The sequence below is a fragment of the Rhea americana genome, unplaced genomic scaffold (assembly GCF_003343005.1).
Source record: "Rhea americana isolate MKP2758 unplaced genomic scaffold, rheAme1 scaffold_544, whole genome shotgun sequence".
NCBI classification, from domain to species: domain Eukaryota; kingdom Metazoa; phylum Chordata; class Aves; order Rheiformes; family Rheidae; genus Rhea; species Rhea americana.
In genome coordinates, this window is record NW_028186695.1 from 70,736 (window position 1) to 86,061 (window position 15,326).

The window sequence follows — 15,326 nt, forward strand, 5'->3', positions numbered from 1 at the left end:
CGGGAGGGAGCCGAACCGGGAGCGATCTGCACCCGAACCGGGAGGGAGCCGAACCGGGAGGGAGCCGAACCGGGAGCGATCCGCGCCCGAACCGGGGAGGGACCCGAACCAGGGAGGGAGCTGAAGCGGGAGTGATCCGCGCCTGAACCGGGGAGGGAACCGAACCGGGGAGGGAGCTGAACCGGGCGTGATCTGCGCCCAAATCAGGAGAGATCTGAATCGGGAGGGACCCRAACCGGGAGCGATCCACAACCTGAACCGGGAGGGACCTGAACCAGGGAGGGATCCGAACCGGGGAAGGACCTGAACGAAGCACAATCCGCGCCTGAACCAGGAGAGATCTGAACCGGGAGGGACCTGCACCCGAACCAGGCGAGATCCAAACCGGGAGGGACCTGAACTGGGAGAGATCTGAACCGGGAGCCGAACCAGCTGCACCCTGAACCAGGAGGGCTCCGCACCCCAAACTGGGAGGGATCCGAACCGGCTGCACCCAAAACGGGGAGGGCTCCAGAACCCGATTCAGGAGGGATCCGAACCAGCTGCACCCTGAACCGGGAGGCAGCTGCACCCCGAGCCATCTGCACCCCAAACCGGGAGGACCAGGYGCCCCGAAGCGGCCAGCGCGGCCCTGAGCCGCGGGACGCTGCACCCCGCGCCGGCCATGGAGAACCCGCTGCCCGCGGCGGAGGAGCTGGAGCGCCGGCGGCCGCACGACGCCTCGCTCAACGAGTCCTACGCCAACCAGTTCGTGCAGCCGCCGTGGCAGGTGGCCCTGTGGGCCGTCGCCTACGCCCTCATCGTGGCCGTCTCCGTGGTGGGCAACGTGGTGGTGATGTGGATTATCCTGGCGCACAAGCGCATGCGCACCGTCACCAACTATTTCCTGGTGAACCTGGCCTTCGCCGAAGCCTCCATGGCCGCCTTCAACACGGTGGTGAACTTCACCTACGCCGTCCACAACGAGTGGTACTACGGGCTGCTCTACTGCAAGTTCCACAACTTCTTCCCCATCGCCGCCGTCTTCGCCAGCATCTACTCCATGACGGCCATCGCCCTGGACAGGTGAGTCCCGGCGCCGACGCTCGGCCGAGCGCCGTGCCGCTTGCCCCCGACGGAAAGTCGGCGAACGCTCGCGGGGAGACGGCGTTTTCCCGGGGYGAGCGGGGAGGGGGGGTCGGCGGTGCGGATACCTCCTTCCTTCCCCCCAGCGCCRCTCCTTGCTTCCCCTCCTGCTCTTCCAAACCGCCTGAAAATCTTTTATTCGGTGGCATCACCCCCCCCAAAAAAAATCAAAGCTCCCGATCGCCTTCGGGTTACGAAGGGTTACGGAGAGGATGCTCCGCTCGCCTTCAACCTGCGCTTTCCCCCCCGCCGCGTTTGCTCGGAATAAAAAGCAGATCGGCCGCGGCGAGCCGGAGGAGCCGGCCGGGCTCCGCTGCCTCCTGCAAACGCATCCTGGGGCCTTTCCGCCCAGCTGCGGTTTTCGGCACCAAATTTCCATCGGGGAAGGAAAGCGGGAAGACGAACGTCTCCCGTAGCRCTTCCGAGAGTGGGAAAACCGCCCGCGTTTTGCGATCTGAAGGTAACGACGTGCATTAAATTCAGGAAGATGTTGCGGGAATCCAAAGGGAAGGATTTTCCCCGGCGAGCGATGAAACGTGCTCCGGGCACGGAGCCGGTCTCCGAAGTCAGCGCTCGCTGGGASAACCAGGTAGCTGCGGCACATCAGGCCGTGTTCCCAGCCAGGGCGGTGTTTGAAATCAAACAGTTCYGATTTTTTTTTTAGCTTGAAGGCTCTGGCGTCGGGACCGATCCCACCCCGGGCTCCGAAAAACGCGTCGCGACGCCGCTGCTCTGCATCCAGCAGAAGGGRCTCCGAGCGGCCTCACTTGGCGCTAGCAAAACGGGCCAAATCCTTCATTTTGGGGCATATTTGGGACAGCCCACGCCGCATTTCTGAGCACGGGGGGGCCGCTAGCGAGCCGGCAGCCCCTTCGCCTGCAGCAAGGAGGCTCCCCGCCGATGGACGGCCGGGAATACGGCCCAGGGATAAAATATGCTGGATGATTTGCAGGGCTGGCAGGCAGGAAAAAAAAAATCACCTCTGGGCTCAGAAATGCAACCGGGCTAAGCCGAAAACGGCACAGGCAGAGCAAACRCGGCGCCCGCGGGTGCCCGCTGAGCAGGTTCGGAGCCCCGGCGGGGACACGAGGCCAAGCCGGACTCTGCGGCGCTTGGGCTATTTAATCCAGAGCGATTTTCCTTTTCTTCAAAGTTTTCTGTACCGTGGTACCAACCGCCTGCATCTTCTCGGGCCACGTTGCTGTTTTTACGCCCCAGAAAAACCCCCTTCTCCCACCTCCACCAGCCCGAACGCTGCCAAACTGGCACGTGGGAGACCGCAAACCCAGCCGGGCTCTTATTTCTAGCTTTCTAGCTTTTATTCTTTCCTAAATTCTGGATTTCTTATCTCTTATTTTCCAGCCGTTACAAATTAGCAGTAATTAAAGCAGCTTTTTGCCTGCCTTGGGATTAGAGGGTCTCGAAAGGCTGCAAAAGCTGTGCTGGACACCTCTGGAAAGCGACATAAAAGCCACTAAATCTGCCGCTTTTTCCTTGCCCTCCCTGCAAAAGGGACCAATTGAGTCCCCGAATGAGCTGCAATAAATGGTTTTCTTTGCGGGGGAAAAAAAAAGGAGGGAGGAAAAAAATCCCTGTCGAAGACCGAACAACCGTTTCTCACGGACCTGGAGTGCTTTCCCTCCTCCTCCTCCTCGAGGAGACGAAAAAGAGGGGGRAAAAATAAWAAAAAAAAGGCCCTCAACCTCAAAAAGGAAGCGGTTATTAAAATGTTAGAACAATTTTCTGCTTAGTGATACAATTATTGGGTAATTAGACGACGTTTTAATATGAAATAATGGCCTAATTATTTTCAGGATATGTTGCTGCATTTCCATCCATCTCCAGCATTTTTATGGGCTCTGCTACCAGCTCCTCGGTGCAGCCCAGACCCTTTTGAGTATATTATTTTTTTCCCCTCCCCGTCAGAGCCCTTGGCCGGGGGAACGGTTGTTATTCCCATTTTAATTCCCTCTGGGTGGCCAAAGCGGAGGTCACGTGGCGCCGGCGGCTTGGAAAGTGCCCGAAAAGCAGGATTCAGGGTCAGTTTTATCCATAGCTCGTCCCATCCCATCGGAAAGGCCTCGGAAAGGCCTCGGAAAGGCGGTTCGGTCGGATTTTATTGCATTGCGACGACGCTCGTTTTGCAAGGCTCCTGCGGCCGCAAAGCGCCTTCAGCCGGGCCGGCGCCTTCCAACCCGAGGTGCATTGCCAGGAATTAGGTCTGAGATGCAAAATCAGGCTCTTGCTCAAGGCTGCAGCCCCTTCCCCGGCCCCGTTTTTCAAYGGCATCGGCCCGATTTGCCTGGAAATAGCCTCGTTTTCCACTCTTTGCCTGCTCGAGCCGCCGGTTCGAGCATCACTGGCGACRGGAAAGGGGTAATTAGCAGGCGGCTTAGCTGGATTTTCAGCTGCGCCAGGCTGATAAGGGCTGGTCGCCCCCGGGTGCACGCTCCTCCCGCCTATTTCTACATAAATCTCCGCGCTTTTGCCTCTGCRAATGCGAAACGACGCCGCGGGGCGTTATTCTCCGTGCCCGGCGTGGGGACGCGGAGGACCGGCGGGGTCGCGAGCGCCGTCGCGGCTCGGCGATGCTCCTGGGGAAACGCTCTGTGCAGCGCCGGCGCGCTCCTCCTCCGCCGCAGGTACATGGCCATCATCCACCCGCTGCAGCCCCGGCTCTCGGCCGCCGCCACCAAGGTCGTCATCGGCGTCATCTGGCTCCTGGCTTTCCTGCTCGCCTTCCCCCAGGGTTACTACTCGGTGACGGAGGAGCTGCCGGGCCGGCTGGTGTGTCTGGTGGAGTGGCCGGAGCACGACGCCAACGCCTACGGGAAAACGTGAGTCGGGCCGGCACGGCGGGAAGCGGGGGCGGCCGGGAGCCGCCGGATCGCCCGCCGAGGGTGGGATGAGTTTGTCGGTCAGCAGCGAGTCGCGGGACCGGCCTTTCYGCCCCCCTCTTCCGCAGCCCTCGCCGCCTGCGCAATGAAAGCCGGCACAGCCCGGGATATTATTTTACCGTCCAAAAATAACCTTGCGGGGCCAGGTGGCCGGGCTGTTGTCAAACCCTCTCCCTTGCTTTTGTGACTCTGGCTGCAGTTATCCGAGGAAGGCAATGGGGGAAATGCTCCCTGCGGCTTGTTTGCAGCACCCGGATGGGGAGAAAGATGGGGAAAAACAGACAGAGATAGGGAAAAATAAGGAAGCCTCCGGGCGGGCAAGTTGCCGGAGCGGCGTCAGAGCCAAGCAATCCAGGTCAATTCAGTTCAGCGGCTCCTCACCGCCGCTCTCGCCTGCTTCGAGCCCCGGCGAAGCCCTAACCGCGGAGCCACCGAGACCCTCTCTTTAATTAGCAAAATGGAAAACAGCCCTGCAAAAATCCAGCACGAACAGGGAAGGCCTTGCCCCAGGTCTCGTCTTGCCTCCCTGCAAGCTCTGAACGGTCTCGTACGCCCCAGCGAACGTGTCAGATTGACGCTGGGAGGAAATATAACTTGTCCCCCCTGGGGTTGCAATAAATTGCAAAGAAAAAAACAAAAGAAAAGGGAAATTTGGCCCAGTGCATGTTGCWCTCAGCTGTTGCCTGCTGTGCTCTTTGGCACCAGGGCCGGCGTTATGCCTGCAGCCGCCAAATCTGTAGCGTGCCAACTCGGGCGATGCACATCTAAGACATTTGCCCTGTAGGGAAATCCTTTAGCGTTTTAGCTGAATATTCCCATCCTTTAAACAGAGGGAAAAAATAATGCCATTTGCTCCTGCCAGATGAAAGGGAGCTTTCATCTTTAAGATAATTCAGGTGTAAACAGAGYGTGCCGGGGCGTCACGTCAGAGATGGCTGTACCTGGCCTCCCTCTCCCCAGATTAGCCCACCAGCCCCTGCAGGAGCATCTCCGGCCAACGGCACCGGACCGGGCTCATCATCCTCAGCGAGGAAGGTGTGCGCGACACCGTCGTGGTGCACCATTGCACCGCGAGAGGCGTTTTTGGTGTCAGCCGTCGATGTCGCGTGGTCATAGTTGGTTTGAGACCCTCAATGCTAATTAAAAGAAGCCTCAGAGAAAAAGCAAAAGTCTCAGCACTGGCATTTGAAGTCTTTATTGACGCACCTGTAACTTCCCAGGGGGACCTGGGCACCATCTGATGGAGAAATTTAGACACATTGCAGTGCCAAGAAGAACCTTCTAAAAAAAAAAGAATGTTTGGGTGATGGGAGCACAAAGTACTTACTCATGCCTATCCTTGTCTAGTCCTCAGTTTTGACTTTTGTTCCCTTTTGAGAAGGTGCTACCATGACCAAATCCAAACCCTACACTGCAAAATGCCGGATAGGGTCAGTACAGGCACGTTTGTCCTTTGCTGATCTCTACGTCRCATCCCAGGAGGACTCTGGGGTGCCAACGGCTGGTAGCTGTGGGTTGGAAGAGATTAGGTTGGGATGAAGTTATGGAGTCCTTCCTCCAGAGAGGTTATGGTCTCAAGCTCTCTGGGCAACATATGTCTGTAGGAATCGTACCAAATTCTCTTTTTCTCCATGAAACTCCATTTTCAAGCTCAGTTTGTTGAAAAGACGTAATTGGTAGAGAACACACTCAACAGCCATGGTCTATCCTAGGTATCACTTCTGCATGACCGTTCTGATCTACTTCCTGCCGCTCCTGGTGATCGGATGCGCCTACACCGTGGTCGGCATCACCCTCTGGGCGAGCGAGATACCTGGCGACTCCTCCGACCGCTACCACGAGCAAGTGTCAGCCAAGAGGAAGGTAAGGTGCTTCTGGCACAGCAGGATCCATCGTGCCCAATTTCAGCTAACCACAGCCAAAAATAATCTAGGTAAAGGACAGACCTCACCGTTGCTGCTAACAGAGCAGAGGACATCCTCTGGACAGCTCTGGCTGACTGTGTGTGATTCAGTTGAGATGTTGCCTCCTTGGTTGCAGCCGGATGGGTCTCCAAGGCAGAGTTGACTCTGTTGTGTGGCCAAGGGAGGAGGCCTGTTCTGGCAGGTGATGTCCCATCACTGTGCTCCCCCTCTCCATTGCCCAGGTGACTTGGCTTCCCTGCCCTCTCTTCTTGCAGGTGGTGAAGATGATGATCATCGTGGTGTGCACGTTTGCGCTCTGCTGGCTGCCCTACCACATCTACTTCACTCTGCAGTACTTCAACCCTGAGTGGTACCTGCAGAAGTTCATCCAGCAGGTCTATTTGGCTATCATGTGGCTGGCCATGAGCTCCACCATGTACAACCCCATCATCTACTGCTGCCTCAATGATAGGTGAGTTATGAGTTCCCTTTGGCAGTGTCTCAGCCCAGTAAACCAGGGAGGAGGGGACATCCCCAGAGGTGGCAAAATGAGTGAGAAAAGYATGTCTTGTGGGGAATGGCTCCTCACAATACCGTTCCAGCTGCTGACTTGGCTTCTTTACTGCTGTCATCTCCTATCTCTGGAGCTGCAGGTGCAAACAGAGCCCCAAAGTCCCAAAATAGCCCTGCATGCAAAGTTAAATGCAGCTACAGAAGCTTTTCCAGCATGGCTCTGTCCCATGCTCTGGCAGGATTTGGGTCCAGCAGATGCATGGCTATATCAGACTCATCCAGGTAGATCTTTCCTGCAGTCCATGTGGGATTTGAGGGCAGATACCCCCACTCCAAACTGGGATTTGTCAWGGCTTTTTTTTTATCCCCTGGAAGTAAAAACTAGCATCTTCTCACGTTTAGTGGTGCTTAGCTCCAGCCTCCTGCTTCTGGCCAGGTCCTTGCGGTGGCCCTGGGTCCCTCACTCCACAGCTGCTGTTGCTTCTATGGGATGTTTGGCCCAAGCAAGACTGCCAGAAGGGGGTCACGCTACCCAATTTTGGGGTGGCATGGAGCAAAATGCCACCCGCTGGCCTCAAAAAGCCAACATGGCCAACGCCGCAAGCGTGCACCGTCGCCCTCCTTGCCTCTGCTCTCTCCCTAGGTTTCGCGTGGGCTTCAAGCACGCGTTTCGGTGGTGCCCCTTCGTCAGCGCTGGCGAGTATGAGGGCCTGGAAATGAAGTCGGCCAGGTACCTGCAGACGCAGAGCAGCACCTACAAGGTGAGCAGGGTGGAGACCACCGTGTCCTCGGCGGTCGGCGCGACCGATGACGAGCTTGAGGACGGCGGCAAGGCCAAGCGCCTCTCCGTGGACATGACCTCCGACGGCTCCTCCCGCAGCGACTCCAAAACCGTCTCCGAAAGCTTCAGCTTCTACTCGAACACGCTCACCTAAGCGGTCCGCGGCGCCTCTCGCTCGCAGCGCCATCGCCCCGGCTCGTGTCTCCATGCCGTTTCCCCATCTCTCACCGCACCGACCGTGGCAGGGCAGCCTGAGAGCCAGAAAAAAAAAAACACTTTGGATTAATTTTGGCGCGCTTCCAGTGGATCCTCTTCGAACGCAAGGGAGGTTTTGCTAGCCAAGCTTTTTCATCTTCCCCATCRCTCCTGGCTGCATATCTACCTGGGCATAAATCAGTGGGAAGAAAAAATCCTTCATAAATTTGGGGGAGGGAGCACAATGTTTTCTGCAAAATTTCTGGGGGACCACAGAAGCCGGGGACAGGGTTTCGGATGTGACCCGGATTTTGCTTGCTGTCTAGCGGTTGCACGTGCCAAAAAAACCCCAATCTCAGTTGTTTCCTAAAAGGCCCAAAGCGATGGATCTTGCGAACGTTTTGGAAGCCTGCGGAGGTCTGGAGGAGAAGGGACTGTACCGAAATACGTGTTTTCATGACCCCAGAAACAGCGGTGCAGCAGTTTTCCGCCAGAAAGCCGAGTTTTGCCAATGTGAAACGCTCGATGGGTTACAGGAGTCTTGCAGAAGGTTTTACTCAGCGTGCCAAAAGAAGAAGWGCTTCCGTTTGCTGGGTTTTGTTTTCAGAAGACTTTCTCTCTTTTCATCCCCTTGGCTTRAAACCTTAAGTTTACGGCGTGTCTGTGGCTATATTTAATATTAGAGTTGCTGTGATGTGCTTTCACGGGGGCCATTCGCGCCARGCGAACCCTTTGCTTCACGTGGTTCCCAACTGCTCCGGCGATCACCGGCTCCAGCAGAAACCAAACGGCCGGGCCGACGGATCCACGCGAGAGCACCGGAAGCGTCGCAAAGCGCGAGCGGTGAGACTAATCGCGGTCATTTTTTTTACCCCAAATCCTGCCCCGGGGCCGTCGCTTGGGAGCGGCCCCGGCCGCTGGGACCACACGGCGTTGCAAACCGCCCCGTGCTTCGTGCGCGTGCCCCTGCTCCGGGCTTGCGGCAGCCTCCAAAAATCGGCAGGCAAAAAAAAAAAAAATAAATAAATAACCTTTTCTGCAGTTTTTTTTCCCCACGCTGCCCCCAAACCTGTCCGCAGTGCCCCAAACGCTTGCATTTTGGGTGGACCTGTGTCTCGCAGCCCTAACGAGAGGGGAAAGCCTGGCCGTAATTAGCAGCCGGCGCTGCTTCCCCYGCCGGAGCAAAGCCCCCGGAGCCGCCAGCCCTTGCAATCGGCTGCAGCCWACTGTAATGTGCAGTTTTTAATTAGAGGAGCGGTGGCGAAGCACAGCCGACCGGCGCCGCTGCCAAAGGCCCTGTCCCACTTGCCTATTAAGGCTGGTTTATTTATTTTCACGGGGTGTCTTTTCTTTTATTTTATTTATTTTTTTTTAATCATGCAAAAGGGAGAAGGGGAATAAGCAGTGGCACCCGGCGCCGCTGCGCCGGGCTTTGTGCAGGCATCTGCTCCCAGCCGAGCTTTGCCGCGGAAATCCCACGTCTCCGAGCGGTTCAGCACACTGGATCCGAACAAGGGGTCGACGTCAACCTTTGCTGGAGGGGTTGGCGGCGGTTCTTAAGTGCCCGCTAGAGAAAAGCATGGGAGCCGGTTGTAAAAAAAAAAAAAAAAAAAAAAAAAAACTCATCTGCCAAAGCCGTCGGCTGCAGAATCCGAAGTCGGTGTAGTCCCTGCCGAGCCTCGAGAGCGTTCCCGGTCGCAGGTGCTGGGAAGGGGCATTTACAGGAGAAACCGACCTGCCCCGGGATTCAAACGGAGTCGTTTGCAACGCGGTTGTATGCGAAACCTACTGAAAAATGAGAGTTACCTTGCTTTGGGTCAGGATTTGGGGAATTCAAGGTAGCTATTTTACAAAGGAGGGGAGGAAAAATAGAASGGGCCACTTGGGCCGGGGGGGGACATGGGGAAGGGGGAAAAAAAAAGAAGAAGAAGAAGAAGCGGCTGTTTTTCACCTGTGCAGTTGGGTCTTTTTATAGCTTTCCTCAGCTACCGCGTTTGGCAGACTTCAATGAACCCATCAATCTGATTATTTGCTATGGCAAAGGCATGAGTTTAGCTTAATTAGCATTTGTGGATTCCACCGTGCTTTGCATAAATGTTTGCTTAATACACGAGTCAAAAATAACCCCAGAAAATTAAAATTAAGGATAGTTAATTGGTTGTAGCTATGCACCAGTGTGTAAACYGGAGTTTCCATGGCACCATGGTCCRTTGGATCGTTACRATAAAGTTACACCTAAAGGAGGAACAACTTTAGTTTAAACCCTAAAGGGAAGTAGCTTCTTCGCATTCCTCATGAGACTTTGTGGACTTCTCAGTTTAATTTCTGGGCCGATTGCGGTGGATTTTCGCTTCCCCGCCACAAACGGGGCTGCTCGGACACTGCTCCATCAGAGCCTCGCTGTTTAGACAAGCAATTACTCTTTATTAAGGAACTAAATGAGTCGAGCATTAGCTAATGAAAGATTTGGAAATGGGCAGAGGTGGCACAAAATTCAACGCCATCCAATTGCAGGCATGAAATGAGGATTAAGTGTGGTTTTGATATTTTGCGTGTGTGTGCAGCAGCCAAGTAACAACATTAAAATGACTTTCCTCTGCATCAGCGAGACGCGAGCTCCTAAGGAGGGGAGAGACTGAGAGTAATTACTGCTAAAGAGGATGGTTAAGTGTGACGATGATGCTAATGGGTCTGATTAAGCCAGTGTTGTTAATTTGGGCAATTTGACAGGTGGGCCAGTGGGTCACAGAGGGGTCTAGAAGGTCCCGCTCTGACCCAGCTCAGCGCAGGGCTCATGCTACGCGGGATCAGGTTGTTCAGGACCTTGTCCAAGCAAGCCTGGATGATTTCCYGTGCCGGAGATCCCCACCGGCACCATGCTGCGCTGATCCTGCTCTCTCCTGTTCCTTTTCATATAAGCAGCTGTGAGCTTCCCAACAAAACATATTGTGGCTACAAAAGACCAAGGTGTCAATAAGAAATTCAGGCGCTTCCTGAAGCCCCAGTCATTCTGAATAGCAATAGCTCAGAGGAGCATTGCCATGCAAAGCGTCTCCAGAAAAGTATTGCTGTTATTGCAAACCAGATTGTGCTGTCCATGTTGATTGAAGCACAAGCAATAAGATTTCAGGGAGATAATGAGAGCAATTTAAGCAGAGGTGAAAAGAGAAAAAAGGGGAAGGGAGAGTTGTTCTGAATCACTCTTGCTTTCTGTAAAGCAGCACAACAGCAGATAATATCTGTATTGAGGGACGTGCAGTTGATTATTGCGAGCTGTTCACAGTCCAAAAGCCTCTCTTGATTCAGGGCGTAATCAAATGGGCTGCAAATTTGCATTTAAATTGAGGCATTCAGGAATCTATACCCCAAAAAGGAGCTGTCTTCCTTGGTCAATGCTTTTGATGGCCGTCACAAAGGAAGACAAAAATTGCGCACGACTTTAATAAGTGGAACAGCCTGCAAGCCGGTACTGCTGCCCTTGGCCAAGGCATTCTTCTGCGCGAATGATGGGATTGACATCCATGTCCGAACCGTGCCACAGCAGTAATCCTCCAGCCTCAGCCTCTGGCCAGCAGAGACCCAATTAGATGGAGCTGTCTTGAAGACTTGTTGTAGCACTAACGTTATCAGAGTCACAACTTCTCCCCCCAGCACCACGGGCTGAAGGATCACTCCGATACCCAAATGGACATCAGCAGCAGATGTTATCCACACCAATCAGCTACCAAAAAAAGGCCACAAACTGGTGGTAGAGCACGCTGTGACACCTCCAGGGACATCTGAGTCACGTGGGATGGAGCCGACGGAGGCAATGCATTTTGGACATGGTCAACTGCTGCACGAGCAGCTCTGGTCTGAGATGCTCTCCAAAGACAAACCTTCCCCAAGGACCAGGTCTGTGCTCTGGGAAGCAGAGCAAAGCGAGGTGTCCCACGCTGCAAACCGTCTTTTCCTCCAACAGGACAGAAAGGTTCAGAGGACGCAGCGGTGGTGACAAGTGCTAAAATCCAGTTTGCAATCAGGTTAGAWGTCTTTGCTAACTGCAACTCAAGGGCTGCAGGCTGGTGGTTGTGTTCAGACCAGCCTGCTCGTTTCCCCCTCCTCAATCATAAGGGAGCATCGCCAGGAACAACGCGAGACGTGCGTGGGCACAACCAGATCCGAGCTGGGCAGCGGCCCGATCTCCAGCAATGCGCCTTGCCAACACCGCTGCGCTGCCTCCTCCTCACTGCTGCCTTCCCCAGCAGCCTCAGAGATTTTACAGCACCAGTAGCATCTCTCATCCACTTTAGACCTCGTCAGTCTTACCTTGATTGCTTCTCTGGGAGCTGGAGGGCTTTTCCGCAGCTGGAAGTGCGAGCCTGTGCCATGCCTGCACTATGGATGATTTATACGTCGCTGTGCTTGAGGAGTTATTTTTACGTTTGATTTTGCAGCTGTTACTGGGGCTGTGGAATGCAGGATTTTAGAGTGCGAATACTTCACCTGGTGATAAAAAACAAGAGACAGGCTGTAACTCTCTTAAATCATCCTTCGTTCGCTGGCTTTCCCCACGGCCTCCCTGCCCGGAGCCACGCTGAGGGGTCCMAGGCATCGAAGTCCAGCCTGTGCTAGTGCAAACTGTGCTGCATTCAGGTCAGCAGAAAGCAGAGGTAGATGAGAGGGACACGCAGGACGGTGAGAGGAAGGAGGAGAAGGTCTAAGAGCCCAGAGCCCCGCACACGGGTTGGCTGTAGGGAGGCAGGAGCAGGCTGTGCTGATGGGGTGGGTTTGGGCACAGCTTAAACACAGTGATCTGAACTTCTTGGGCTGGAACGATCCTGCAGTTCGTGCCCCATTAATGTTTCATATCTCGAGTCCTCCCCGATGGGACAGGCAGCGGCAAAAGTCACAGCTCCTCTGCACAGGCCTCTTCAGACGTAGCCCTGAGCGAGGGCAGAGGAAAGCTGCTCAGGAACGGGCCTTCCCAGTGAGACCCTCAAGAATCTGAAGCATTTTCTACTACCTCTTCCGAGGTTTAGAAGTCTTCCTTGCACCCCAAAATATGAGCATGGCAGAAAGTGGATTTGTGCACCCAGCAAACCGGGCTGAAAGCAGGCAGTGTGTTCTGGAAGGGAAAACACAACAGGAAGGCTGGGTCCAGGGTGTCTATCTGCAAAAGGGATCTGCATGAAAATCAAAAACAAGAGCCRTCCAACTCACTATCGGCAGCCAAGGCAGATATTAAATCACTTTTTGTTATTGAGATGAGCTGCATTTACTTACATAAGAATAGCACCAGTGGGTTAACAAATGCTCCCGAACTATCTGTCGTGGCATATGGAAATTACCAGATAATCTTTAGRTTTGGGGTCATTTATGCAGCAGTCCAACAAAAGGAGAACCCTCCCTGTGCACTTTGAACTGTCTTAATCCCTGCAGCATGTCCACAGTCACCGGACATTTGGGACCGGTTGAGAAGATAGGTCCACCTGGAAACAGCCTGGATCCACGCTGAAACCAAGCCCCGCCTGTTGGATTTGCAGCACCGTCACCGTGGACAAGCACCTACCGAGTCGTGCTGAGGTTTGATGCTTGCAGGCCAGCTGGCACGCTGGGGGTAGCAGTCCCAGTAACCCCAGAAGGCTGCGAGTTCAATGCTCCCCGGCTCTATTTTTAGCCTGAAGATCCTCGTTGCTAAGCTACACATGTTGTGGGTTCGGAGAGGTCGGCACATCCCACCCCTGGGATCGGCGGAGCAAGCGAGCAGCCCTGCGGACGYGAGCAACGCAGTTTGGAGCCAGCTGGGGCAGGTGCAGCAGTCAAACAGAAGCGCTCCCTTCCCACACTTTTCCTAATCCCCCAAAACTTTCTGCCTCCTCTTCAGCACTTGTCTGCACGAGAAAACGTTCCCTGTTTGGGGCTAGCCTGAAGCTGCCTACAGCTCTGGCAGGGTGCAGACAAGCGGGTGGAAAATTACTGGGAGAACAGCAGGCAATTGCTGTCTGGTGGGTGGACAGCCAGCTTTCTCTCATAAGTCATTTTTACCAGCTCATACAGCAAACCTTGTAAGAGCCCCCAGCATCCCTCCACAAGTGAAAGAATCCAGGATACCTCCACCTGCTGGGGGATTTTTGGGAACCACATGAAACATATCCTCCAGCAAACACCCGCTGGCAGGCGTGAGACATAGATCAAGTTTCCCAAGTTACTGCCACAGATTTATAAGCCTGGGAGCTGATCGCAGGGACAGCTGCCATTTGTAAAAGTTCTTGTCACCAAATGATGCATTCTCTTAATTTCCAGTCAAACACAAGAGCATGAATATTTCCCTCCTTGCCAGCATCACCAGCGGCTGAAGATAATCAAATGCTCCACACGTTGCTACTGCCGCAGCAGGAATAATAATTTATTTGAACATTAAAAACCCTCATAGCTCCTTCAGTCTCTTTCATTTCAGATGTATAGCTTGAGGTATTGATTTGTTTACAGCAATCATTAAAAGCTTCRCTACGAGGCCTTTACTCACGGGAAAGGAAGACACATTACCAAAGCAAACTTGGCTTTTACAGCCAACRCAACCAGAACAGCTGAGGGAAGGGGCCAGAGCCCCTCACTCCAAGGCATGTGAGTTGAGTGGAGGCAGAACATCCCCACAAGGTTTCTGTGCCTCCAGCAAGTCACTCAGTCTGAAAGACTTGCTGCTCTTACAAAAGCCCTGGGCCTCCTGGGTGCTACAGCTTTGCTTTCGAGCTGATGCTGGTCCCCAGAAGCTTATCCTTCTGCCACTTTCGGGCTGGAGTTGCTGCAGACACAGGCTAATTGCAATGAGACTCCCTGGCAGCTCTGTTTGGGGAACAGGAGACTGCCACCAGGGCTGGCCTCAGAGGGGAAAAGGACAGTCCTTTTGGGAACGATGCTCTCGACTAATGCAGTGGAGATCAAACCACATCTTCTCCTCCTGCCCCACCCAGTGGTTCAGCCTGGAACATCACTTTGCCATTGGGAAGAAATCAAGATGCCAAACTGCAGCAATGTGGTAGTCCCCAGTACTTAAATCCCCCCCAAAACACTGGGGCAGCTGCTGCTTCACCTCTCTAGGTCTGTGATAGCTGGAACACCAGCCCAGTAGGGCCAGAAAAGCTTCTTGCCAGAGCAGTGGCACTGGAAAAGAGGCTGCTCTTCCTCCGGCTATAAGATCAGGATGATGGTGAAGGCAGGCATGGGTTCAGGTTATCTTGCTTTTTGTTGTTGCTTCCACTGTGCAGAACATGCTATAAAAAATGAAATAAATAAATGCAACAAAACAGCTTTCCCCCCCTCCTGTAGCCCTTCCTGAGGCACACAGCTCCCTTCCCAGCCCTCTCCATGCTGAAGCACATCTCCTGTGCCCGCAGCCTGGGGAACCAGGGTGCAACCAGGACCCACGGGCTCGGGTGCGCGGGGCCGCCGGAGATGGAAGGCATCGGCCAGCAGCCTGCTTTCGCAGCAAGCGCTGCTGCTGCGGGAGGGCGCGTTTGCGTCGGCAGAAAAGAGAGTTGAGGGGTGACAGCTTCTCCCAACCAACCTTCCCTGCTGGCAGCTGCAGGGAAACCATGCGGCGAGGCACGCCATCGCCCCCCGGGGGGAGGGGGGCCGGAGGCCGTGAAGGGAGGCGGYGAACGGCAAAGGCCGGCTGTAGAGGCCGGCGGCGGCGGCGGCTCTCCCCTCGCCTGGGGCCGAGCGCTGCCCGGGGCGGCCATGGCGCCTCCACCKCCCCTCAGCGCCGGCGCCGCCCCGCGGCCGTTACGCGCGGCGCCTGCGCAGTAGCCGCGCGCGCGCCGATTCAAACCGAGCGGCCGCAGCGCCGCGTGAGGGGAGAACAGGGAGAGGAGCGGCCGGGGGGGGAGGGGAGAAGGTGAACGGCAAAGGCCGGCTGTAGAGGCCGGCGGC

The 15,326-nt window shown here is 55.0% G+C and overlaps 1 protein-coding gene across 1 annotated transcript; it reads left to right on the forward strand.

The window, feature by feature from the left end:
* Positions 1-6: 6 nt before the first annotated feature.
* TACR1 (tachykinin receptor 1) lies at positions 7-8,068 on the forward strand. The gene is made up of 5 exons (XM_085318600.1): positions 7-1,065; positions 3,768-3,962; positions 5,735-5,885; positions 6,202-6,398; positions 7,083-8,068. The coding sequence occupies exons 1-5, from the start codon at positions 665-667 to the stop codon at positions 7,372-7,374; spliced, it is 1,236 nt and encodes a 411-aa protein (XP_085174726.1). The 5' UTR covers positions 7-664; the 3' UTR covers positions 7,375-8,068.
* The last annotated feature ends 7,258 nt before the right edge of the window (positions 8,069-15,326 follow it).

Bases quoted from the DNA above. Each gene is read 5' to 3' on its own strand.
- TACR1 (XM_085318600.1), top strand. From the start codon at position 665: ATGGAGAACCCGCTGCCCGCGGCGGAGGAGCTGGAGCGCCGGCGGCCG. The intron at 5,886-6,201 runs GTAAGGTGCTTC...CTCTTCTTGCAG, and splicing joins AAGTGTCAGCCAAGAGGAAG to GTGGTGAAGATGATGATCAT. The intron at 6,399-7,082 runs GTGAGTTATGAG...CTCTCTCCCTAG, and splicing joins TACTGCTGCCTCAATGATAG to GTTTCGCGTGGGCTTCAAGC.